At 32.3% G+C, this 25,461-nt stretch overlaps 3 protein-coding genes across 4 annotated transcripts in view; 2 read left to right on the top strand and 1 right to left on the bottom strand.

Moving 5' to 3' along the window:
- Positions 1-7: 7 nt before the first annotated feature.
- On the bottom strand, positions 8-12,444 carry LOC146536416 (organic cation transporter protein-like). Its single transcript, XM_085190272.1, has 5 exons — positions 12,329-12,444; positions 3,994-4,420; positions 2,297-2,704; positions 1,401-1,644; positions 8-1,070 (listed from the first exon to the last, which is right to left on the bottom strand). The coding sequence occupies exons 2-5, from the start codon at positions 4,386-4,388 to the stop codon at positions 633-635; spliced, it is 1,485 nt and encodes a 494-aa protein (XP_085046398.1). The 5' UTR covers positions 4,389-4,420; positions 12,329-12,444; the 3' UTR covers positions 8-632.
- LOC146536415 (uncharacterized) lies at positions 7,148-22,568 on the top strand. Its single transcript, XM_085190535.1, has 7 exons — positions 7,148-7,161; positions 7,667-7,815; positions 19,789-19,912; positions 20,518-20,816; positions 21,049-21,232; positions 21,554-21,733; positions 21,896-22,568. The coding sequence occupies exons 1-7, from the start codon at positions 7,148-7,150 to the stop codon at positions 22,566-22,568; spliced, it is 1,623 nt and encodes a 540-aa protein (XP_085046661.1).
- A 2,724-nt stretch (positions 22,569-25,292) lies between these two features.
- form3 (FH2 domain-containing protein formin 3) overlaps positions 25,293-25,461 on the top strand; it is an 81,297-nt gene continuing 81,128 nt past the window's right edge. For both annotated transcript variants that reach the window (XM_085190321.1, XM_085190320.1), the window contains exon 1: positions 25,293-25,416. The gene's annotated coding sequence lies outside the window, so the exon portion shown is untranslated. The remainder of the gene's footprint in view (positions 25,417-25,461) is intronic.

Below are 25,461 nucleotides of genomic sequence, written 5' to 3'. Positions count from 1 at the left end.
AATGTTCCATACATTTCATTTATTCATAAAACATTTATATCTAATTCTTATATTACTATTTAATTATTAATATTAATTAAATTATCACATACATGTATCACAATTTTGGTCCTATTTTTCCTTTCCTTTACTGTAAAGCGTGTGTTATTTTAATAATTCATGAATTCGGTGGAAAATGGGGAGCAAAGTGTCTAAACACTAGGCTAACAAAACAGGTCTGGCCTTATATTATTATTTTAGTCCTTTCTCTTCACTTCAGTCTAACAGATATCGTTGAAGCTTAGAGTAAAATATTTTTAACATTACCGGACCGAATAAAATCCTTTTGTTTTCATTTTACCAACATTTACGTATGCCCCATATGGAGTAAGAACACATAAATATAATATATTTTTCAAACCATTTTTCTTAATTCTTGCAGAGATTCCCTTTTATTATTTTTATCAATTTTATTTATTACGCCAATTTTGGTTAAAAAAATATTCATTTCCTTTATCTTTTTATACTCACTATTTGCGTTGAATTATTGAAAACGTCTTTAATTCTTAATTAATAGAATCTTCTAGTAACTCGAATTCTAATTTTTCACACAGTCAATAGTAGTAATTAGAAAAAATAACACTTTAAACTAATCACTTTATCGGTTCTTCAACCTCATTAATACTATCAGGCAAAGCAGTACCCTTCGTCTCAGGTAATAAAATACACACCAACGCAGCACCTATAGGAGCGACACCAAAAACGATCGTAGCCAGCCAAGGTATCGTCACAGCCAAATTAGCTATGAAGGGGGCCACCATCGAACCCATTCTCATAGACATAGAGCAAGCACCCATTCCCATATTTCTTACAACCGTTGGGAACAATTCCGAACTGTAAATGTAGTTGCAAGTAGCTACTATCGAGACACAGCTTACTCCAATGCAACCTAAAGTTAGGTTTATCCAGAACTTATCTGGAACGAGACCTAGGGCTATCACACATAAGCCACCAGCAGTAAAAAATGTCATAACTGTTGTTTTTCGCCCAAAATGTTGTAGAAGCCATATGGAGATGAGGATTGAGGGGACCTGAAAGAAAAAGAAATAAATATACATTTTTTTTTTTTTAATTTAGGTTAATTTGAAATCCGTTTTTATATTTTGTAAAGAAGAAAAAGACAGTTCCTTTAAGTAAATATTAGTCTTCAGGTAGAGGGAGCTTGTTAATCTTATTCTTATCGATTGTTAAGACACCAGATCGAAGTAATGAGAGTATTAAATATTTCATTTCCTCCAGCTGGAATCGAACCCACAACCTCTCACTTTTATAGTCACAGGCTTGTGCCTCTTCACCACGACTGGCGTCAATTATTTACGTAACAACATAAAAATCTCCAAAGTAATAAAAAAATAGCAAACCTGTATAACGCCTACTGCAGCTACAGTAATAAAAGGGTCTGAACTGGTCTGACTAATATACTGATTGAAACCGTAGAACGTCAGTCCAGTTATCAACCAGAGTACACAAGAACATACTGTCTTGAGAAGTAGTGTTCCTTGAAAAAGATTGGAGTAATTCGGCTTAGATTTTGTAGATTGGGATTGTATGTCTTCGGCCATCTGTTTCAGTGTTTCCTCTATTTTTGATGTTGCGAGACCATTCCTGAAATGAAATCGTGAAATCTATTTTGAAAATACATATTTGGGAGAGGCAGTCAAAATATGTTTTAGTAAATGAATAAGAATTTGAACGTAGCGGGTCTCGCAAACCTAACCCGCAGCGTCAAACGACAAATTTCTAAATTCTAATATTTGTTGTTCGAACTTATGTATATTGTTGCAACTGAGCTAGAGGTATACTTTTATATAAAATATTTTCAGCATTAAAGTGTAATATTAAGTTAAAGTAAAAAAAATTGAAACCATATTACACTTTCAAAAACCTCAGTGAAAGGTTTTGTCTAATCAAATCGCAACGCAAACTCTAAACGCAACAGTTGTGGGTTCAATTCCCTCTCGAGAAAATGAAATATTAAAATTTTCATTCTCTCGCTCTGGTAATGAGCAGCGCGGCGCGGCGCAGCTTGGCGTTGATTTCCGTTACTCAACACGCTATGTTTCCAGAAAATAGCGGAAAGTGGAGAACGGAAGTGTTTTAATGAGAACAGAGTGTCTTAACACTTTGTTCCCAGGTTCTCTCTGAACTAAATGCAGCTATGATCACATACAGTGAGACTCTCCAAGGCTGTCCACTATATTTTTGGAAAGTTAGACATAGCCAAATATATTTTACTAAACGTTTAACGATTACTTACATTTTAGCTGCTTTTTCAACTAATTTAGTAGCTTCATCTACTTTGCCCGAAGTAATCAGCCATCTCGGAGATTCTGTTAATACGAAAAAGTATCCCAAATATATCAAAGGTGGTATCGCCAAGGCTAAGCTATAGTCATTCCAATTCCTATAGAAATAGGCGAATAACGGAATGGTCATATGTCCTATAGTAAAAGGAATTTGGAAGAGACATCCGCAAATTTCTCGATATTTTGGTCCTATTGCTTCCATTATCATCACGAAAGAGACGACCATGGTTCCAGCGGTTGCTAGTCCCATGAAGAACCTTAGAACTGTGAAGGTGATGTAGTCTGGTGCGAAGGATACGGAGAATCCGAATATGATTAGTGTAGATATTGATATAAGAAACGTATTTTTTCTGCCATATCTGAAATTAATCAAAAATATACTATTAACTATTACGCAGTAATGATGCCAGTTGTGGCGTATGGCATTGTTATTGTGACAGATTGTAGGTTCGATTCCCATTCGAGGAAATGATAACGAGAAAAAGTGAAGAATGGAAATGTCTTGATGGGAGCAGACTATCTTAACACTGGGTTGCCAGAATCCCTCTACCTACCCTGCTATTACGTGGTATACAACGTAAAGACAAAAAAATATATTTTGACTAACAAGAAATCTATGGTGCCATTACCAAAGAAATGTAAAACGTAAGTAACTACTGCTTTATCTAGCTTTAGTGCCATATTTAAATTTTTCTTTTACTTTTTGTATTTACAAAAAGTAAAAGAAATTTTTAAATCTCCATAAGAAAAAAAAACAGCATAGGTTAGCTAAGCCGTGTGATACAGGATGTGCTCGAATCTAAATACGAGATAAACATCCTCACGAATAGGATTTGAATCCACAAAAAATGTGCTCAAAACACGTGCAAGTCACGTTTATTGCGAAAAAGTTATCTTTCTGTATCTATATTTTTTATAGTCAATTTTTTAATGAAAAGATCTTAGCTCAGATATCAATCATAAATATTCAAATGTCAGTTAGGATTGTACACTATTTTGAATGGCATTTAATTCATTTATTATTTGTTTTTGCTTTACGCTGCTTACCGCACATAGCAGGGTAGGGAGAAGGAACTTGGGAACCTATTTATCTCGCTAATATATATTTTGCAAAATATATAAAATAACTTTCATTATTTATGCAATAATATGAGTAACTAATGTTGCCTTCATTATATATAGTAAAAAAAATGATTAAAAGGTTAAAATTCTGTGAAATATTAAAATTGAGTTGCCTCATCATAAACATTAAAAAGTGAATGCTAGTTGAGTATGAATGTTTGAAGTGTTATTGTTTTATTTCTACATAGCATTGCATTCTAAATACATATATGCTATAATAGAAAATTTTTTATGATAAATTACCAAGAAATCGTAAGATTTTTCCTTCGCTCTGGTAACGAGGCAAAGTGTGGTGTTGAGTTTCGCCACTCAACACTTGATGTCTCCAGAATTCGGTCGTCCGAAACTGACTGAAGTGACTTAATGGGAACGGAGTGTCTTAACCCTAGGTTCCTAGGTACCCACTGCCTACCCTACTTTGTGTGGGATAGAGCGTGAAGCTAAAAAAATGCATGCAATAAATAATTTGATCTGTCTATCATACTATATAATAGCAATTAGTTACATAAGTAATATTAGTATTTACCTATCAGACAAGAATCCAAACAAGATGCTGCCCAACAATATTCCAAATTGCAGCACCATCTGCGTGAAGCTCGCGAGCCAGCTCCTGCTGCAGACCAGGTCCCACTCTGATATGATAGTGTTCCCGAATGGTGACGTGTCGTACTCATACTCCACACAGTCCCCATAACATTTCATATTTTCCCCAATCATACTGGAATTTTCGAAGGTTTTACACCAAAAAGTCAATTTTGGGGTCAAAAATATGATCGTCATTTGCACCCATCCTGAGGATAGCTTCACCAGGGAGATTGATAGGAGTAAAATGCATTGCCACTTCCCGAAGTGTCCGATTAAATTAGCTAAGCCGTCCTCCTTCTTGATTTGGGATGGTTGTGTGATAGTTATGTGGACCATTTTGTGTTTCCAACTATCAAGTCATTGCTGTTCTGAAAAATATAAATAAATAATTGTTTTAATTATACACTTTTGTTATGTAAAAGTAAATAAGTAGCAATTATTTTATTCTTTCTGATTTCAATATTTTTTCAGCTTCTCTTTTTGTCTCTAGACATAGTTCCTGTCTTTCACCTATTCCACTTTCATCAACCTCCACATACATTCTCGTCGTCTCTGTTTTTAATCCGTTTACGTCCGTTTAACGTCCGTAACGGCCTTGAATTGTCTTGTTGTCACAACAAAAACAAACTTTAAAACAATCGTTCACTATTAAAAGGTATTTAAAAAACGTCAAATCAAAAGGAAAAACTAAAATACACCAAAAAATATAATCTATTTATACATCACGAGGAATCGAACTCACAACTATCACCTATTCTAAGACACGACGTCCATCTATCGTTGAGGCTTAGTTAGCAATGGCATAAAGATTTCAATATTTACTTTAGCTATTCAAAATTAAAATAACATCTGAACTTCCCTTTTAGGGTAACCTATATTAGGGTCAAGGGTAACAAGTGCAACTAAAAGAATATCGAAACTGATAATAGCTATGTCTTTATCAAGGTTTTTTCCATAATAGTATTATGTTTATATGGAAAAATGGTAACAAAATATATTATATGCAGTTTATGGTGATAATATTATTAGCTTTTCGAGGCCGTTGTAGCGTTGAACGCGTCGGTAGTGGATTCGATTCCCTTTGAAGAAATTAAATATTTTCATATTCCTGTTAACAAGACAAAGCAGTTTTGAGTTCCACCAATCAAGAAAAATTATCGAAAAGTGGAACCGATCTTCTTAATAGTAGTGTTTCTCAACCCTGCCACATGCTAGATATACCACGAAGCTATAATAAACCGATTAAAAAGAAAAAGTAACTTAAATAAATTTTACTATTATGAGTGTATTAATTTATAAACAAGTGATGTTAAACCCAATTAAATGGGCACGAAGTCTATAATCACAGCTTTCGAGGAGACTGGGGTGGCAATGGCATTCGTCTGTCAGTCAATACAATTATTATATCAAAAAATATGTATTGGACAAATGTCACATATAATTTTCTTGTTAAGTTTCGAATTTGTATACATACATAATAATTATTTTTCATAGGCTGTCGTAGGTTCGATTACACACAAAGGTATTATTTTCATTTCCTCGCTCTGGTCACAAGTCAAGGCGCGGCGTTCAGTTCTGTTCAATTCTTTGGTCTTGTAAGTTTCACCATTGTCTGGCGTCGTCAGGCAATTTTTTTCTTACTAACGCCTAAACAGATGTACGGCGTAAACCAACATCGCTTTACTGAATTAAGCATTAATGCGACGAAACTTAACGCCGCGCTCTGTTTTTTGAAAGCGAGAATCGTAATAAATTATTCCCTAGAGTGGAAATCGAAGCCACAACCACCGCATTTGACAACACATATTGTCTCGCTTGGCCTCGATGGCCTAAATGTTATTATAATATGTTAAAAAATAGGCCTTTAACGTCCTTTTATGTAACATATAATAACTTTGTATTTCCAAATATCCATTACTGATTGATATTTACTAAATTGGCTTCTTATGGTGTACGATCTTGACCCAAGTTGCTTAATACAAGTGTTATAAACAGATGAACTAAAGATTTCATCATACATGTGATGTTATTGTTATTACAAACTGAAATATTTATTATGCCTGATATTTTTTACTTTGAATAAAAAAACTAAAATATTTTTTTAATTTAGCTTAACGCTGTGCGCATAGGTTCCCTCTGTAGGCAGAGGGAATCAAGAAACTCCATTCCCATTAAGATACTTTCATTAATCATTTTCCATCGAATTCTTAATGCATTGTGTGTTGAATGGTGGATCTCAACGCCGCGCTTGACCTGGTTACTCGTAATGGAAATATTGAAGATTTCATTCGCTGAGTGAGAATAGAACCCACAACCGTCGTCTTTACAGTCGCACTCTTGTAGGCGCAAGCGACACTACGGCGGGACGAGCTCAATTTCAAAATCTGTTTGTTAAATTGAAGAAGATTGTTTGAAATCGCAATAAAGTCTTGCGGTAAATATATCTATATACATAATTATAGCCCATCTTTACGCATTATCCTGCACAAGGTAAGGCAGAGAAAACATAATCTTAATTCGAGACCTCGTATTAAGTTGCTGAAATCAAAACGACGTTATTTTATAATAACATTTTTTTATAATAAATAACATCATTTGAACTTCCGGATAATTTGAACACTAGGTTCCCTTTACCTAAAACATAGATATTGTTAGCGGTAGTATTCATTATGAGTTTATAGTAAAAATGTGAATATGATTAATTAGAATGAAACGAAATGTGTAAGTTGTGTATTTAAATAAAGAGAAGTTGTTATGATATTATTATGACTGAAGATAAAAATATAAATGAAGTACTTTTATTAATATATAATTTTAAAATAAATAATGTCAATATGATTTAGTAATTTGACTTCAATTAAATATTTTTTGATAGTGATTGTACATTATATTGTTAAAACTATAGGAAGTTACTATAATATTGTTATAAGATTATAAATTAAATGAAATACTTTTACTAATAAAAAAATAAAGATTGTTATTTAAAAATAAGTATTGATAATAAGATTTAATTTAACGGCAAGTACATATTTTTAATATGAAATATGTTATAAATGTTGGCAGCACTGAAACTATCTTTATTGTGAATTATGAATATGAGATACATCCGGTAAGTTTAGTTTTGGAGGGAAATTGTAACCTATAAAATCAGTCTTCCCGACGTTGTAATACTGCCAGCAAGCTCTAAGCAAACGTTATTAAGTGATAGTTTAAGTGCTAAGTGTTTAAGTGTCAGTGCTAAGTAGAAAGTGTTCATAATAAAGCGATTTAAAGAGTGAAGGTTTATAACTGATCTACCCAGTGAGTAGAAATCTCTTTCAATATCATTACAAAATACCTAAACCGTCAGTTAACTAACTAACGCATAATTATCATTTTCATTCACTATGAGTGAAGTAACATTCTAAATAGGGCTCAGAAGTAACAATTATATGAAATTTGATTGTTTTTTATTACGTAGGTACTATTTGTAATTTGTAATAGTAAATTTAATTAGTGTTTGTCCGTGTCTAATGTTTTAATTGAGGGTTCCGTATGATTTTATGGCAATAATCTTAGGAAATGGTGGGTATGGTATCATTTTTAGATTGTGTAATATTTTTTTGGTATTGCAGCAAATATGGCGGGCGGGCAACGGGTGGATGCGAAAAGCTGAAGATCGAGCTCAGTGGCGTGCCATTGGAGAGGCCTATGTCCAGCAGTGGACGAGGACAGGCTGATTATGATGATCATGATGATGATGATAACAGCAAATATAGGAAAGGTAAGAAAAAAAACACAGTGTTAACTCTGTTCTCCATTTCTCAAAACTCAAATTTTGAAACGTGATGAGGGGAGGGATTTTTTTCATCATGTAGCAGGAGGGTAGGTGGATGGAGTCGAGGACTAAGACACCCCGCTCCCCGCTTTACGCTGGATTTTAAAGCCAAAACGTGTTGCGTGGCGGAACTTAACACCGCGCTTTAGCTCGGAAATGAAAATATGAAATATTTCAATTCCTCGAATGGGAATCGAATCGCTTTTTCTATACATAGATTTATCTGTCCTTCAAAGATAGATAAGATTTGCCAAATCCAAATATGTTAGTAAAATAGAGTATTTTTACATTATCATCATAGCAGTGACCTCGTTAGTAGAAATGTAACATATTTTATCTTTTAAGGCCACTCCGCGTATTTGATACTTGAAGCTACATACATTTATACGCAAAACCTGATCGTCTTGACCGGCCAATGACCGTTTGGCATTGCGCATCTAAATCGAATTAATTTTGATGCGTATTTTCTTTTATCTTGGGTTAGCGATGTGTGGTTGTTATGACGATGGTTCTAAGTTCGATACCTGCTTAGTGTAATGATGGGTATCTACTAATTTCCAATTCTCCGCTTTGGTAAGATAAAGTTCGGCGTTGAGTTCCGTTTACTCAACATGCAATGTCTCGAATATTAGTGAGAGCTTCACGCTGTATCCTGCACATAGCACGGTTTGCAGAGGGAAATTCGTGTTAAGACACTCCGTTCCTTACTTTCTGCCGAATTCTGGAGGCATTGCGTGTTGATTGGCGGAACTCAACACCGCGTTATGCCTAGACGCCAGATCGAAGAAATGAAAATATAAATCTAAAAAAATCATTTCGATCCCCACTCGAGGAAAGGAAGGACATGTCCTTCCTTTCCTCGAGCCGACAACCTGTCGATTTTTGCAGCACACTTTGTGCCCCTGCGCCACGACTGGCCTCTAAGCATATTAAATATTACTTAATAGGTTAGAGTTTTATTTAAGTCTATACACACCTACATTGCTTGCAAGTACGTATCTAGGACATAAAGGGGATCTGGGAACCTCATGTTAAGACATTCTTCTTTCGTTCCCCACTTTCAGCCATTTTAAATATTCATTTCTCCGAGTACGAATTGAACCCACGATCGCACACCTATGCCACGACTGGCGTTTGCTATGGAATACAGCTGAAAAATATGTATCCATATTTTATTATTCTAATCCGAGCGGGTGATTAATATAATAATGAAAAAACATAAACTTACCATCTTGAAATTTAGGTCAAGAATGACAGTTTATTTAAATTTAGATTTTAATAAACCTGCCTAGAGCCTGCCTAGCAATCAGTATACATGGTTAATGCAATTTGGAACCTAACTTAACCAGTTACCCCTAAAGGATTGAGGTGAATTTTTACATACACGTTTGGCTTAGAATTACTTAACTAAAATGTTAACCTAATTAAACTTTATTGCTAAATGCTATTTGTATTTCAACATTTTGGAATCTGTTTATAATCCTGGAGGTACTGCGTGTTAAGTAGCGGAACTCAACAGCGCGCATTGTCTCGACACCAGAACGGTGAAATAAAACTATAAAATATTTCATTTTCTTGAGCGAGAATCGAAACCAACGACTGGCCTCAAAATTCTAATTTTAAATAGTACCTACATTATTTTTATTTTTTATATATTTTGTATAAAACTTTTACTCTTTACATAATATATAAGGAAAACAAGTTTTATTTTCTTATTTTACTTTTTTCCACTTCCCGATGGAAGATGGATTCGAAAAATTCCGTGTTGGCGGGACTCAACGCCGCGTTTTCTCATATCTGAGAGTTAAAATAAATATATGTAACATAATATATTGGTGTTACAGTGGGAATCAAACCTACATCTATCGCGTTAACAGACAGACACTGTTTTACTCCTACTGCGTATTATAATGATATAATAACAATTATATACGTGTTGTACTTAAAGGATAAATTAAATAAGGTTTCCTGTCGATGGTCTTGAATATCGTCAGATATATTTGTATTTTCTTTTTCCTTATCTATATATATAAAATCGAAAGGTCACTCACTCATCACGAAATCTCAGAAACTACATGTGCTAGGAATCTCAAATTTTGCATAGGAGTTATTTATAGGACGTGGGTGCTCGCTAAGACGGGAATTTGCAATATTCGAATTCTAAGGGGTTGTTGTTGGGGTCGAAAGTTTGTATGAAATTTCGTTACTACAAATTTTGCATAGACGTCACTAGGACGTAGCCATGGAGACAGAAATTAATCATAACATAATTAATAATAACGTAGTTCACGCGGGTGAAACCGCGAGTGGGCCGCTAGTATTTATATATGTGACACTACATCTATATAATGTATCTAAAAATAAACCGCAACGTTTATAGTACAAGAGTTTTTATGTTTTTTATTTTTTTTATTTAGTATTTAAAAAAAAAAGAAATAAAATCAGCTTCACACTGTACCTAGTGTTAACATAGTCCATTCCCCATTTTCTTTAGTATGTTGTATATTTAATTTTAAATCTTGAAGCCAGTCAGTCAGAAACATTGGTTGTGGTTTCGATCCTCACTCGGGGAAATGAAATGATGAAATAATTATATATTACCTATAATAATACTAAATTTCGCTCTGCCTATCCTGCTGTGTGCGGGATTCAGCGTGAAGCTAATTTAATTGAAAAAAAAAAAAACTGAATTTTAAACAGGTCAGCCTTACTTCTAGAGTTTCGCGGGTGTCAATTGGGCACAAATTATTATTTAATTACAGCTGACATTTCCCATCAGAGGCTGTTTACAGATAAAGTAGATAAATATAATACGAATTTAATGATATTTAATTTTATTATTACAGTCATTAAAATTTTAAATGTCATTACGTTTTGTAAACTGATAGTGTCAGTTCTAAATTAAGAAGTGGGTTTATAATTTTATCAATAAAGGTGATGGAAATAAATTTCATTATGGGGCCGTCATGGTACAGTGATGGAGTTTTAATGCTTTAGTTCACGGTTTGATTTCCATTCGGAGAAATAAATTATTTTCATTTCCTTGCTCTAATGACAAAAGAGTGACGTCAATTCTCTCAACACGAAATAAGACGTTGATTGTTGAACGGAGTATCTTAGCTCTAGGTTCCTTTCGCCTATCTTGTTATATGGGAGATTCAGCGTGAAGATATTTTTAGTTCAATTTAATTCTTTACTTAGTGTTCCGATGTCACATTGTATGGAGAACATAACAAGTAGGAGAGAGAGTAGAGAAAAAGAGAACTATAGTTTATTTACATTTTTAATTTATTTTAGTTTGTTTTAGCTATGGCGTTCCGCGGAATTTAATTAGGAGCAAATTATTTTATACAGAATGTCAGCTGTAATAATTGACATTTTACTTTAAGCCGTGTTTACAGATTAAGTAGATAATTATTTAAATTAATGCGAATCAAATGACATTTATTATAATTTGGCGAAGCGGTACAGTGTGTGACTGTAAAAAGGACGGTCGTGGGTTCGATTTACATTCTGGGCACGAATTAAACGAAAAAAAAGCACGGAGTTAAGTTCCGCCACTCAACATGCGATGTTTCGCCAATTAGGCGGTTTAGTAAGATAAAATTCATTAAATTGGCGAAGTCGTGATATTAGGTTCTCTTTATATACGATACTAAAACGAGATACAAATTAAACTTAAAAAATTCTTGTCAAAAATAGTTTTTGCTAATAAAATTGTAATTCTTATCATTATGTTCCGTTTTGTATTGTATTTGTATCCGTTTTAATATAATTTTAAATTACAAAAAATATATTTACATAGATTACAAGTATTTCTCTCAAGAATTTTTAATTAATTTGATGTTTTTTTATTTTATTACATTAAAAGTAGGCCATTAAAAAAGGTCAATGTAAAAGATATATAAAAAAATTGACAATATTACATTACATATTTCACAATTAACAAATATGCAGTTTTTCTTCTAAATCACTTGATGGCATTGACTTTTGCATTAAGCCTATAAATTATTTTATACCATCACATATGGGTTCGATTATCACTCGAGTTAGTTGCCAGGCAGAGCGCGGCGTTGAGTTTCGCCACTCAACATGCAATGCCTCAAGAAAAATAGGAGACAGAAGTGTCTGAATGGGGTACTTAGTGTTACCACTAGGGGGAACTGTGGGTGAAGCTAAAAGAAAAATCTACCTATGTATCATTTAAATTAGTAGGCAAATTGTTTATAATGTCTATGGTAATACTGGCATAGATTGTTTATCATAATTTAAAAGTTATTTAAAAAACAATAACAAACAATTATGGCGGGAAAAATTGAAAGGAATATTTTAATATTTAAAATTTAATTAATATTATTAAAATATGCATTTATAGAAAATATGCAGTAAAATATGTATATGTATGTAGATTGTATTTAAAATGCATAATAAATAATTAAAAACAAAACAATGTACTTACAAAATCCATACATTTTAAAAACACAATTTTAAATAGTATATTATTATTAATAAGTTTTTATTTAATTTAAATTAACAATAAACAAATAGGTTGCAATGGTCCGACCGAATCGAGCACTTCACTTACACTGAGGTAAGGTAGATCTTTTCAATTCATATCATTGAGTTGCGGCTAAACTTTGAAATTAGGCATTTAGAGAATTGTCTACTTATTTTCTTTACATCAATTCATTATTATATAAAAAAATAAACTAAGAGTCGATTCGATCGAGGGTTATCTAAGACACACTAATTCACAATTTTTTTAAAGTTCACTACATATTGTTTGACGATACCCTAGTTGGGACTTTCTTTTATAGGGATAGTTAAAATAAATTTATTATTATATTTAATAATAGATACTTACATGGCTGTGATACGGTTAATATTAGTACGGATACAAACACATACATTTTGATCGTACACACTCGTACATAATTTGGTGAATAAATATATTAAAAATAGTATTATTAGTACGAGGCCGTTGTGGTTCAGGTAAAGGGTAAGCACAACGGTGTTGTGAACCACTGAAGGAATGAAATATTTAATATGTTAATTTTCTTTTTAATTTTGCTCTGGTTTTTTGGTAAATCGCAGCGTAGAATCAATTCAACTCCAGAATTTAGCGGAAATTGAAGAAAAGAAATGTCTGAATGGGAACAGAATGTGTTTAGACTATGTCCCCAGGCTCCCTCTTCCTACCTCCCTCTCCCTTCTTCACGCAGTGAAGCTGATCTTATACTTATTTATAGAATGAATTAAATGAAAATATTAAATATCACATTTCCTCCAGTAGGAATCAAACCCAAAACCTGACGTACTTATAGTTTGTTGTGCACTTACGCCACGACTGGCGTAGGGGTACTAGCATAATTATATACATATATTATACACCTATAAAGTATGAACATATGCGCGTCTATAATTTTTTACCTAAAGTTGTTTCAAAACTGGTATCGACTATATAATGTATGTCATTACTTTAATCTAGCTTTATTATTGCTTATTTAAACTGTAACATAATTAGCATATTGTAATGTTTATTAGTTTAATGCAGTTTAAAATATAAATATAACTTAAATTATTTTTGTAGAATTAATTATATGATAAAACTTAAATGAGTTTACTATTTTACCTTGAATGTTCATTTCTTGTTCGTTTTAAGTAAATGAAATAATGTAATTGTATACTTTTAATACATACTTATATAAATAGTATTTATACACATATAGTATATATTAATATACTTATTGTTCATTATACAGGCACGATGGGTGCAGGTTCAGTTAAAAATATGCAAGTAAATTAATAATTTTATGACTTAGTTAGATGTTTTTTAATGAGTTATTGAGGTATTTACTATACGTAAATAATATAGAAAAATATAAAGAGAAACCTAATCTTCGTTTATTCTATATAAATACCGACTATTTTATAATTTGATTTCTCTAAGAATTCTTAGATTTTTTAACAACGATATTATCCGTATTTGTGTTATATTATATTATTCGTATATTATATTTTAATATGTTTCATTTCCTATGTAAGTGATATAATAATCCTAAAAATCATTAATTAATTTAAATTAAAAAAACGTATAATGAGGAAACAAAAACTGGTTAAAGGTATAAACATGGGTAACGACACTTTAATTACATACTTTCAATTAAATGTCGCATTAATATTTAGTTTCATTGATTTAATAATTTACATAAGTATGATAGAGACACATATAACGTAACATCCCGCAGACAGCAGTGTAGGCAGAGGGAACCTTCTCCGTTCCCCGCTTTCTGCCGAATTCTGGAGAAAAAAAGAACATGGAAATATAAAGATAAATAAATATTTCACGTCCTCGAGTGGGGATCGAACCCACAACCGTCGCGTTACAGTCACACCCTTGTGCCGCTGCGCTATGACGGCCACATATTATTAATTTGTTTTAATTATCAACGAATGTAAGCAAAATACGTGACAACTAAATAGTTAACCTCGTTTAAAACAAGAACAATAGTTAATGGCAAAACATTTAAATACTTTGTCAACCTCGCAAGTATTTTGCCGGTAGTTTCATTGAACAAACGATTTGGGCGTTTACACGTAGCATCACAATGAGTTAGGTCTGCAACAAGGACAATCACCTGTGATATTAAATCTGTTTATTTACAGAAATTACTATTTTTTCCTTTTTATTTTATAGTTTTTATTCTTTTTTCACGTTGTTTTCCTTATTTTTTACGCCTTACTTAGTTGATATAACCTTAAGCAAATCATATAATTTAAATATTACACTAGGTGTATAAGAGTTTCTATTAAGCTAATAATTTACATGTATTACCAGTTAAAAAAAAACAAATATTATCTATAAATTTAAACATTGTTGAGCATGTAGAGGGAACGTAGTGATAAGACAATTTCGTTTCCCATTTTCCTCCAAATTTTCGAGGCGTGTTGAGTGGCGGAACTGAACGCTACGCTCTGCCTTGTACCAGAGCGAAGAAATGAAAATATTAATAAATAATAATTCATTTTAGAACCCATAACCGTCACATTCACAGTACCACACTTGTGCTGCTGCGCCATCATGACCTCAAGACTCACCTCAATTAAAACATATAATAAAATAATATTTTATTATATGTTTTAATTTATCTGTCTTAATTTTAAAAATATTAAGACATAGATAAATGTTCTATAATAAATTCCTAATAATATGTTAATGAAATAATTAATTATAATGTCAAAACTATAATTAAGTATAATTTATAGTATTGTGGATGTATTAAGCAATTAGCTAATTGTCCTCGACATTATTGTTTTAAATTAAAAATCATTATCCTAGTCTAGTTAGAGTGTCTAAACACTAAGTTCCCTCTGCCTATCCTGCTGAGTGCGGGATACAGCGTGAAGCTGATTTAATTTTAATTTTGATTTATAAAAGAGACATTATATCAGAAAACATATTTTAATAATATTTTATTATCACGAAAATAATATAAACCAACTGTAAGTTGTGGATTAAGGTGTTTACTAAATTTTACAGCCACTTCGAGTGATATTGTTTGAGTTTTGATAATAAACTTAATATTTATAACAATTTTGACCTACATTTGATGTTTGTAAATATTTTAATCTTGCAGGTTTATCTCGCGTTTAGCGGTGTAGATAGTGAAAACATAGAAATCAGTCACTTTGTTTTATTTTCTATCATTTGGTTAATGAAACTTTTAGAGTATTATTTCTTTTCCTATTTCTTGAAATACTTTAGAAAAACCGTGTTTTATGATAGCAGCATATATTTGGGCCATGGTCGTGGGTTCCATTATCATTTGACGGAATAAATTATTTAAGTGCGACTTTGAGTTCTGTCACTCAAGATAAAAAGAATATAGTGTATGAGCAATGTCCTTAATGCTACAGAGTGTTTTTGTCATCACCACTTTAAATAAAACTACAATTTTAATTACTCTATAAAAGCCTAATTAATACAATTAAAATAAAAGAGATTTTTCCAAAAATGAAAAAGTGATTTTTCAAACAAAAGAATTAATAAAATTATCGTTAGTTCTTAGATAATATTTCTCATAATTTATATTCGTTCAGAAGGCAAAATATAATAAATAAAAATAAATAAATTGAATATAAGTATAAAAAAATATTCTTCAGTACTACGCTATAGGGGCGTAGTGACACAGCTATGACTGTACACATGCGAGTTGCGCGTTCGATATTCTCTCAAAGGAAAGAATCATTTTTATTCCATTCTAGATGGAATTATCGTGGTATTGAGTGCTGTTAAGAATGCGAGACATTGCATCTTGACTGGTGGAACTTGAGAGCGAGAAAATGAAAATATCAAATGGATATGTAAGAACTTCTTTTTTATACTTTGTGAAGGGTGGAAGCTTGGTGTGCACAAATGCTACACAGGCATAGGAGATCACGGATCTATTACCATTTTTGTAAAGCGTCAGCTAAGTGACCTTTCACTGCTTATTAGCGGGTGGAGAGAAAGAGAGTCTCCGAGAATCTCCGAGAACCTCCTGACATAAGGACTAAAGGGAAATCTGGAGTTCAATATGACCTTCTTTTTTGAAGCTTATCTTGCAAGAATATGGTAGAAAAAGTTTCATGTCCAATATACGAGGGCAAAGAAAGGCAAAGTTTTTCTCATGATTAAAATTAATTAAACTATTCCACGAGTAATATTTGAATCTCTGTCAATCGCATCTAAACTCTTATCGAAGGTACCTATACTTAAGTAGTACGTCTTAATAGCGATTATTCAACTACAAATATTCCACCAAGATGTATATAAAACGATATGTAAACCTCATTTTGATATAATATTATTTGTTTAAGAATATTAATATTATCTTATAACTAGCGGACCCGGACGCGGCTACGCCTGCTTGAAATATAAGAATATAATTTCTATAGAAATATAATTTCAATCTAGATGAAATGCTAAAAGTGACTATTATATTTATTTTTATAAGGATGAATATCAAAATGACGCGGTAACGAACGCGGTCGCGTAGCGACGGCGGTTGTTATTAACATGGCAGAATAAATTGCATGTCAAATTAGAAAGTATTTTAATCTATTAGTTTATACGTGTAATGTAATGTTATATGGCCTATAGCACTTCTGAAGAATGCAGCTTTCAAACAAAACAAAAACAAAGTAAATCGATCCAGTAGATCCAGAGATCTTAGCGTTCAAACAAACAAACAAACAAACAAACTCTTCCGCTTTATTATATTAGTATAGATGTAAGATTAAAGTGGCATTAAGGTTGTAAAATTCTGCATCTGGTACCTACGCTGCGTTTAAACATTTTGTACTAATTTACCTATAATATTAAATTAAACAACGGTTTTGTGATTTCTAATTGAAAGTAACATTTAAAAAATATATAATAAGTTATTTGAGGAGACGTCCGGAACGTTGAGTTCCTCCACTCAACACGCCATGCTTCAATAATTCGGCGGAAAGTGGAAAACAAAAATGTCTTAATGGGGTCGGAATGTCTTAACACTAGGTTCCCAGTTTCCTCTGCTGATCCTGCTTATAAGTCAATTTTATTATTAGTGTCGTCAAAAGCCTACTGAATTTAATTGCATTAAATCATTTATTTGTGTGTTATTAAATAAAAATCATAAGAAAACTAACAACTATATACTTAAATTTACTTCTAGAGTGCTATAAAAAAAAACAGAATTAATTCTCCATTCTCCATTATAGAAAAATTGAAGGGAGACATTACGTTTTGACTGACATACCCTGCATCCATATTCGTCGTCGTGACATTGGCAAAGTGATTAGTACACAACTGGTACGCTTGGAACGCCATAATGTAAGAACAATGAGAACAACAGCTTATTAATCGTACTTGAAGGTATAGGAATCTAAATTTATAACTGTAACCAAACTTTAGCTTTTTAATATGATTATAATTATAAGTAGTAAGGAGAAGGAATCTAGTGTCAACACACTCCTTTTTCCACTCAACTTCTATACATATCCGAAATTCGATAGGTATATATCCAAAGAAGCTCATTTCCCACACTTCATCTTTACAAAACGGAAAAAAGAAAATAATTTATTACCCGAACAAACATAACATAAAAAGTCTTTATTGCACATTTACAAGAATTACAATGAGAATCGAACCAGAACTATCAGGCTTATAGTCAGACGCAGTACTGCGCGACTGTAATCTTAAATGAACAGAGCAAATAGAGGCACCGCCGAATTTCCCAGGCATTGCGTGGCGGAACTTAACGCTACGCCTTCCTAAATAATTCCGAGTGGAACTCGAACCCACAACCATCACATTTACGGTCACATACTTGTTCCACTGCGCCACTACGGTCTCAACGACTGTCATAAATCTTTACATTTATAAAACATATTCCAATACTAAAATCAATTAGAGAAACCAAGTTCATTGATATGGGGTGTATTGACATCGTAAATTAAATAGTCGGCCATTTTAATTCATATCTAAGTTTATTTTGTGGAAAAGTACAAAATAAATTATACTTAACTATACTGATATTAACCATGTAAGACAGGAGATTGATTTATTTGTTTATTTTTGATATTAATTAATTAATTAATTAATTAATATTATTCGTTTAAGATTTTTGTCATTATTTAAGTATTGCGACGTTGAGGTCTGCTGCTCTACACTCAACGCCTTAATATTTCGTCAGGAAATGGAAATGGAAATGGAAGATAGTGTCTTAACACTAAGGTCCCTCTGCCTACCCTGCTATATGCGGGATATGACGAAAAATTAAAAAAAAAAAGTATTAAATGCCGTTGTTAATAAGGGACTTTCACGCACTTCTTGCGTCGTTAAACTTTATAATATTAAGTATGAGTAAGCTGCTAATTTAATTTTACTCTTTTTTTTTGTTGTATCCTGTGTCCCGGCCATAGCAGGATAGAGTGAACAGGATAGTGGCAACTTAGTCTTAACACGCAATCTCTCAAGAGTTTGGTAGAAAATGGGAAACAAAAGCGTCTTAACACTACGTTCCCAGGTTCCTTCTGTCTACCCTGCTATGTGCGACTTACAGTGTAAAGCTAGAAGAAGACATTTTAAAATAGATATAAAATTATAAATTCTCCTTAGTGGAGATCGAACCCGCAACTATCACGATACAGAGACTGCTCAACTACAATTATAGTAGAACTGTAAGCTCAAAGAAAGTTTTATACGGATATTTTAATAATAACAATTTTATTGGATACTGTTTGCGACGTTATATGACATAAACAAACCTTCTAGGGCGAGTTGTATTAGGCAAGGTAGTGATGTCACACTACTTTCTATACTTCTATAGTATTTGAGAGAAATCCTTACCACATTTGTGTTTTTGAGTTTTGAGGCTACAGACGAGTGAGTGTTATTTTTTTTATTTTACTGTATTAAATGAATTAATATAAAAATAATTATAAATATTAAAATTATATGACTTGCTGTTTTTACATTTAACTTTGAAAAGTTTTTCCGGTCAAATTGTTAGTAAATTTTTTAAATGGACACAAGATTATATTCGGGCGAGTACAGGCCATCGGCTCACCTATTCCTACGCCCATGCTTAACATTAGATTCCCTCTGCCTACCTTGCAATGCGGGAATTTTCATTTCTTTCACTCAACACGCATTGCTTTAAGAATTCGGCGGAAAGTAGGGAATGGAAATTTTAATGGGAACGAAGTGTTTTAACACGCCTTTACCAAATTCCCTCTGATTACTCAGCTGAAAGCAGGATACAATATGCAGGATGAAGCTTAAAAAAATAACCAGGTATACTTAAGTATATAATTACACGTAAACTAACACTTACATAGCTAGCATATACTTTATATACGCATAATTATATTTTAATATATATTTATTTACAGATTCCAATCTTTCCAGTATGAAGAAAATCGTCATTTTCACAATTTTACTTTTGATATCAAAGGTTTATAGTACAACGCCTGTCAACGAAACTAGAGCAAGCTACGATCCAATGGAGTTGCTATCGTAAGTTTCATTTATTGGCATTTCTTAAAATGTAAAAATCAAATAAAATTCCACCGTCGTGGCCATCGTGGCGCAGCGGCACAAGGGTGTGACTGTAACGCGACATTTGTGGGTTCGATCCCCACTGGGGGAAGTCAAATATTTAGTTACGTTTATATTTCCATTTCTTCGCTCTGGTGTCGAGGCAAAGGCGCGGCGTTGTGCTCTGCCATGCAACGCCTCCAGAATTGGACAAAAAATGGGGAACACTATTATTATTAAGTTTCCACCCTAATGATTCAACTGTTAAAAAAGGTAATCCACAACAATGATTCTCAAAGTCAGTGTGATAATCTACTACACTCCGACTGTAAACGCGACAGGTTGTGAGTTCGATTCCTACTGGAGATATTGATATATCTAATATTTTAAATTCTTCGCTCTGGTAACGGCGCCGTTAAGCTCCGGCACTTGACACCTAATGCCTCCAGTATTCGGCAGAAAATAGGAACGAAAGTGTCTTATTGAAAGTGTATTAACCAAGTTCCCTGCCTACCCTACACAGCGTAAAGCTAATATAAAGTTTTAAAAAATTATAATATGAAATAAATATTATCTAATTTCAGCAAAATTTTCAATACTACAGTTCTTGGAAGGGCTAACAAACTAGTTCAATTCGAAGATACATTACAACCAGTTAGATTTAAAGAATTCGAGAATGATGAAGAACATTATCAAAATCCCGTCAACTTTATAGACTATAATATCAATCAAAACTCTGAAGTTAAATTTCAAGATATCAAGAAGAAACGCCCTAAGATACGGAAACCAAGGCAGTATCCATATCCCCCACAGTATCTAGGAGTTGGATCTCCTTCCAATTATGGGCCAGGACCTATAAATCCTAATTTTGGACAATTTTACAGTACGTGACGTTGTAAATTTTATTATTTCGTTTATATTAATAAATTAAAATTTACAAACGAATTCTAGATTCGATTCCATTGCCAGCCCTTTTTTTCATTTTTTCATTTTATTAAAACAAACATCCCAATATTTTTTTTAAAACTAAGCTAAAAATAGAGAACCAAGTCCCTTAAGACTCTCTTATGTCCTTTCACACCAAGCGAATGCGATTTAAAAAAAATACCTCACAGATCCTCGTCCAGAGCCATCTCTAGCATCATCAGCGTTAAACAGAGTAACGGAAGCGCTAGCATCGATAGCTTTATACGACGACCGCCAGTGTGTCGCGCGCCTTCTTTGTGAAGCTGCCGGTGGAGGAACCTTGGGGACTTCCGGTTTGTTACAAGCAGTGTCTGGATTACAGCCTTTACTTACGTAAGTTACCTACTTTATGTTAAATAGGTACTGTTAGGTAAGGTACTGTTAAGGCCAGGCGTGGTGGGGCCAGTGGTGCCGCAGGAGCACAAAGAGTGGCTGTAAACGCGACTGGTTGTGGGTTCGATCCCACTCCAATAAATAAAATATTTATTTAAATTTATATGTCCGTTGCTAAGCATAGCTTTTCAGTAAATAACAAATTTATTCTATGTGGAAGCATTCTACGAGGCGCAGGTTCAAATCCCGTTACGTTTAAATTTTTATATCTTAAAAAGTAGGGATAAAGTAGAGAATAATGGCTTAGTTTTTTACTTTCAGGTTACTTTCAGCCTATAACGGCATCAGCACAAATCCATTGTTCGTCTTCGGGCGAGCAGTGTTCTTAGGTATGTCTTCGAAAGGCAACACCGCGTCCTGTCGCTACGGGTACCCTCTGTGCCCCACTGATAGTGAACAGCTTGTGCATTATCTGAACAATCATAATGGTGGATTTTTTAGGTAAGGAGTTTTGAATCGAGCATCAGGGATTTATCCCTAGATATGAAATCTATCAAAACTCAAGAATTATAATAAATCTTTTAAAACTTTCATCTACCTACTTTCAATAGCTTGTCCTTATACGTAAATTATATTTTATATATATATTTTTTTTATTTACAGATTTTTCAACGCCCCTCAACAAGGTCAACAGAACGTTGAACAACTTTACAGTCATCTCTCTCAAAACAACTTCAATCTAGAACAGAATCATATTCAACAAAATTATGGCCTTTACAATCCAAATCCTGGCAACCAGCATTACGGTTTCCAACAACCAAATCCTTATACAACCATTAACCAAAACTACGGTCATGGTTTCGGTTACGGTTTTAATGCAAATAAAATTCAGAAACGCATACAGAATAAGCCAATATCTCAGTACATCGATGATTATCAGGATGAAAATCCAAAATGGACGTTTCCAAATGATAATAACAATTTCAATACGATATCTATTAATACAAACAAATACAATGAAAATTTATACGAAAGCTCTAACAAAAAAGGAAAAGCTCTTAAATTTCCTGAACAAAATAATGAAATAATCGATAATTATAGATTTTCTTTTCCAGAATCTCACAATTATCAGCAACATTATACTGATTATGGTAAACCTAATAACAATATAGCAAATAATAACCGATATTATACAAATAATTTTCAAAATTACGATGATTATAATAATAATAATAACATTGTTGATAATTTGCAAACAGTTTATGTAGTTAGAGGTAATGGTGATCCTAATAGGCCGGAAGTAGTTAAATTAAGACCAGGTGAAACTGTACACTGAAATATTAAAAGGTTTTTGTTTTGACTTTTTATTCATTTATATTTTATTTTAAGTCACTAGGATGTAACGCGGCGGTTATGGGTTCGATGTTTACTTAAAAATATCCCTTGAGTTCCGCCAACTTTATGGATGATAAAAATCGGTGAAAAATTAGTAAAAATAATTTATTTTTCTCTACCATGGAAAATTAAGTGACTCCAAATGTTTTTTTTTTATAAAATTCGATGTTCTTCATAAAAATACTAAGTAAATCATCATTATCCTCAACGACATAGTGCGGTTTATCATTTGTGTAATACCTCTTCAAATATTGCCATAGATTTTGTCATTTGAATGCATTCTTTATGTTCTCACTGTATCCTATTATATATTATATAGCGTGTTGAGTGGCGGTACTGAACGCCGCATAGCCTTGACACCAAAGCAAAGAAATGAAAATGATTAATTATTAAATATTTCATTTCCTCGAGTAGGAATCAAACCCACGAGTGGCCTCATCCATATGTATAAATGTAACGTTATAGTTTTTTTTAACATTATAACTTATTGTGGTTTAACAATAAATTTGAAATTATAATTGGAATGTCATTTTTCTAAGAATACACAAGTTCCAGGTTTTTTGCTCGAGTTTAGAATGAAGCTATAAATAATTCATGTTAAATGTTTGTGAGGAAAATTTTGTTACTATTAAGTAATCTATATGCTATAAAAATAAAAAGCGCCATATATTTTTAGTTTAATATTTATATGTTATCTTTATGTATGTTTTTATTATATTATAGGTAATATTTAAAAAAAATATAAAAATATTTAAAAATAAAAAACTAGTTTTAATAAAATGCCAATACCATTGTAAATTAAGGATGTGGCGTCGTAATCGGGTTGTCTTGTCGGGTTGTCTTGGGCCTTTATTTATTACGGGATAAAGCGTGTTTTTTACGTGTTATCTTACTTATTATATTCAAAAGTTCTATCAAATATCCAGGTTTCTAATATATATAACATTTCACTTATAATGTCACGCCAGTCTGTCTGTTTGTCCGTTGATAACGTTTCGCTACTTGTTTACCCAGACGTGAGTCAATACCAACCTGCCAATACATTAAAGGATAATACTAAATAAGATAAACATAGGTAACTAATACTTGCAATGTTATTACACTAGCGTTGAAATAACGTGACTTTATATTATAATATTTATTTATTAAAATAAAATAAAGATGTACGTAATAAGTTTTAAAATCTAACAGATTAAATCATGTTAAATTGTATGCGTATTGGTTTCTTTTTATATATTTTTTAATATTAATAATTTTCTACTAAAAACAGCACGTAATTTAGAAGCAACAAATCCATTCTCCGAGAACTAGGCATTAAAAAATGTTTGTACTCCATGGTCGAAATATGCCTATGCATATATATCATGCCAGAAAGATTCTTCCATGTAACATCTTTGTAATAAAAGGTAGAGTTGAACGCAGCGGCAGAAGGCAGATCTGCCATGCGACTCTGTCAACGAGTATACCTGCCAGGCAGATATTAGTTAAGCCATAGCGTTGAATGATGAGGTGTACCGCCAACCCTTAAAACGACGTCAACCATTCTGTAAAGCTCAAAACGACTAGAAAGAAGAAGAATCTGAAAATAACTATAAATATTATAACTGCGCCTCTACAAAAGTTATTATACTTATCAAAAAAATAATGCAATTGATGAGCTTTAGCTCATAATAATTAGCAATTATAATAAACATCGTACTTATAATAACTTACTTCCAAATAAAATACGCACAGATTAAAAAGTAAGCTGTAAACACGCTACTGTAATAACATAACTAAACTACTTTAAACACAAAGTAAATGCAAATCTAGAGGAAATATGCAGCTAACTTACCTAGTTATATAACGCGACGTGCCCTGTATTATAATGTGACTTTTGTATTCAGTACACACGATGGCGGTCTTTTTGTTTGTTTGTTTGTATGATTTCTCACATCGTATAAGTCTTTTATGTAAGCATTTCCGCAGCTTCTTCGGTATTTACTGGAAACACGTGTTTAAAGATTTCCATTGATCTAAATACAATAGTCATTTCTAGAATAACATGACATGTATTTATGTATTAGTTTTCAGTATAGAGCGTTTTACCATAATTTTCTTTTATTTCAAAGAAAAATGTTGTTTTATTTTTATTTGTCAAAACTTAACTTAATTTACTTTATTTGTTTTTATTATATTGACAGTTTGATCTGAATCCGCCTAAGCTTAAATTTGGACATCAACATATATTATAAACTCAACGAGCATTGCAATAAAAAATGGTTGATTGGCTTATGAGAAAAAAGAAAAATAATTAAATATATCTTTCATTTAATGAAGTAGTTTGTTAACTTTTTAATTATGTAAAATTTTATTTATTTTTTGATAATATCTTTTAATTTAACAATAATTTTGAATTAAAAGCAAAAAAATAAGGTCATATCAAAAGTTTATTTAATAAAATTCAATATAGCAGACATTTTTAAACTCTTATAGGAATGAATCAAAAATAATCGTTAATATACAGCAACAAATAGCAAAATAGAAATAAAATTGAATGAAAAAAATAATTAAAAATAATATTAAAATCAAACAATTATAACAATAAAGTTTTAGTTAGGCATTCAGACCGCGCCTAAGCTGAACTAAAGTTAGCCATACACTAAGTATTATTTATTCGCTTATAGTGAAAGTCGAAGGACGCGCGGCAGTACGCTCACGACGCTAAGCTTGTTAGCACGCGTCGCTGAAAAAAAAAGTAAATAGACGCGCGCGCGGCAAATTTTGACGTTTACAATTTGCTGATTTAAGTATGTCACTTTTGTTTTTATTATGTAATACGGATAAACGGATGT

The sequence above is a fragment of the Heliconius melpomene genome, chromosome 9 (assembly GCF_056956725.1).
Source record: "Heliconius melpomene rosina isolate 202511_hmr_F chromosome 9, ASM5695672v1, whole genome shotgun sequence".
NCBI lineage: Eukaryota > Metazoa > Arthropoda > Insecta > Lepidoptera > Nymphalidae > Heliconius > Heliconius melpomene.
The sequence above is the reverse complement of the archived record's forward strand: the minus strand, read 5'-3'. Positions and strand labels throughout refer to the sequence as shown.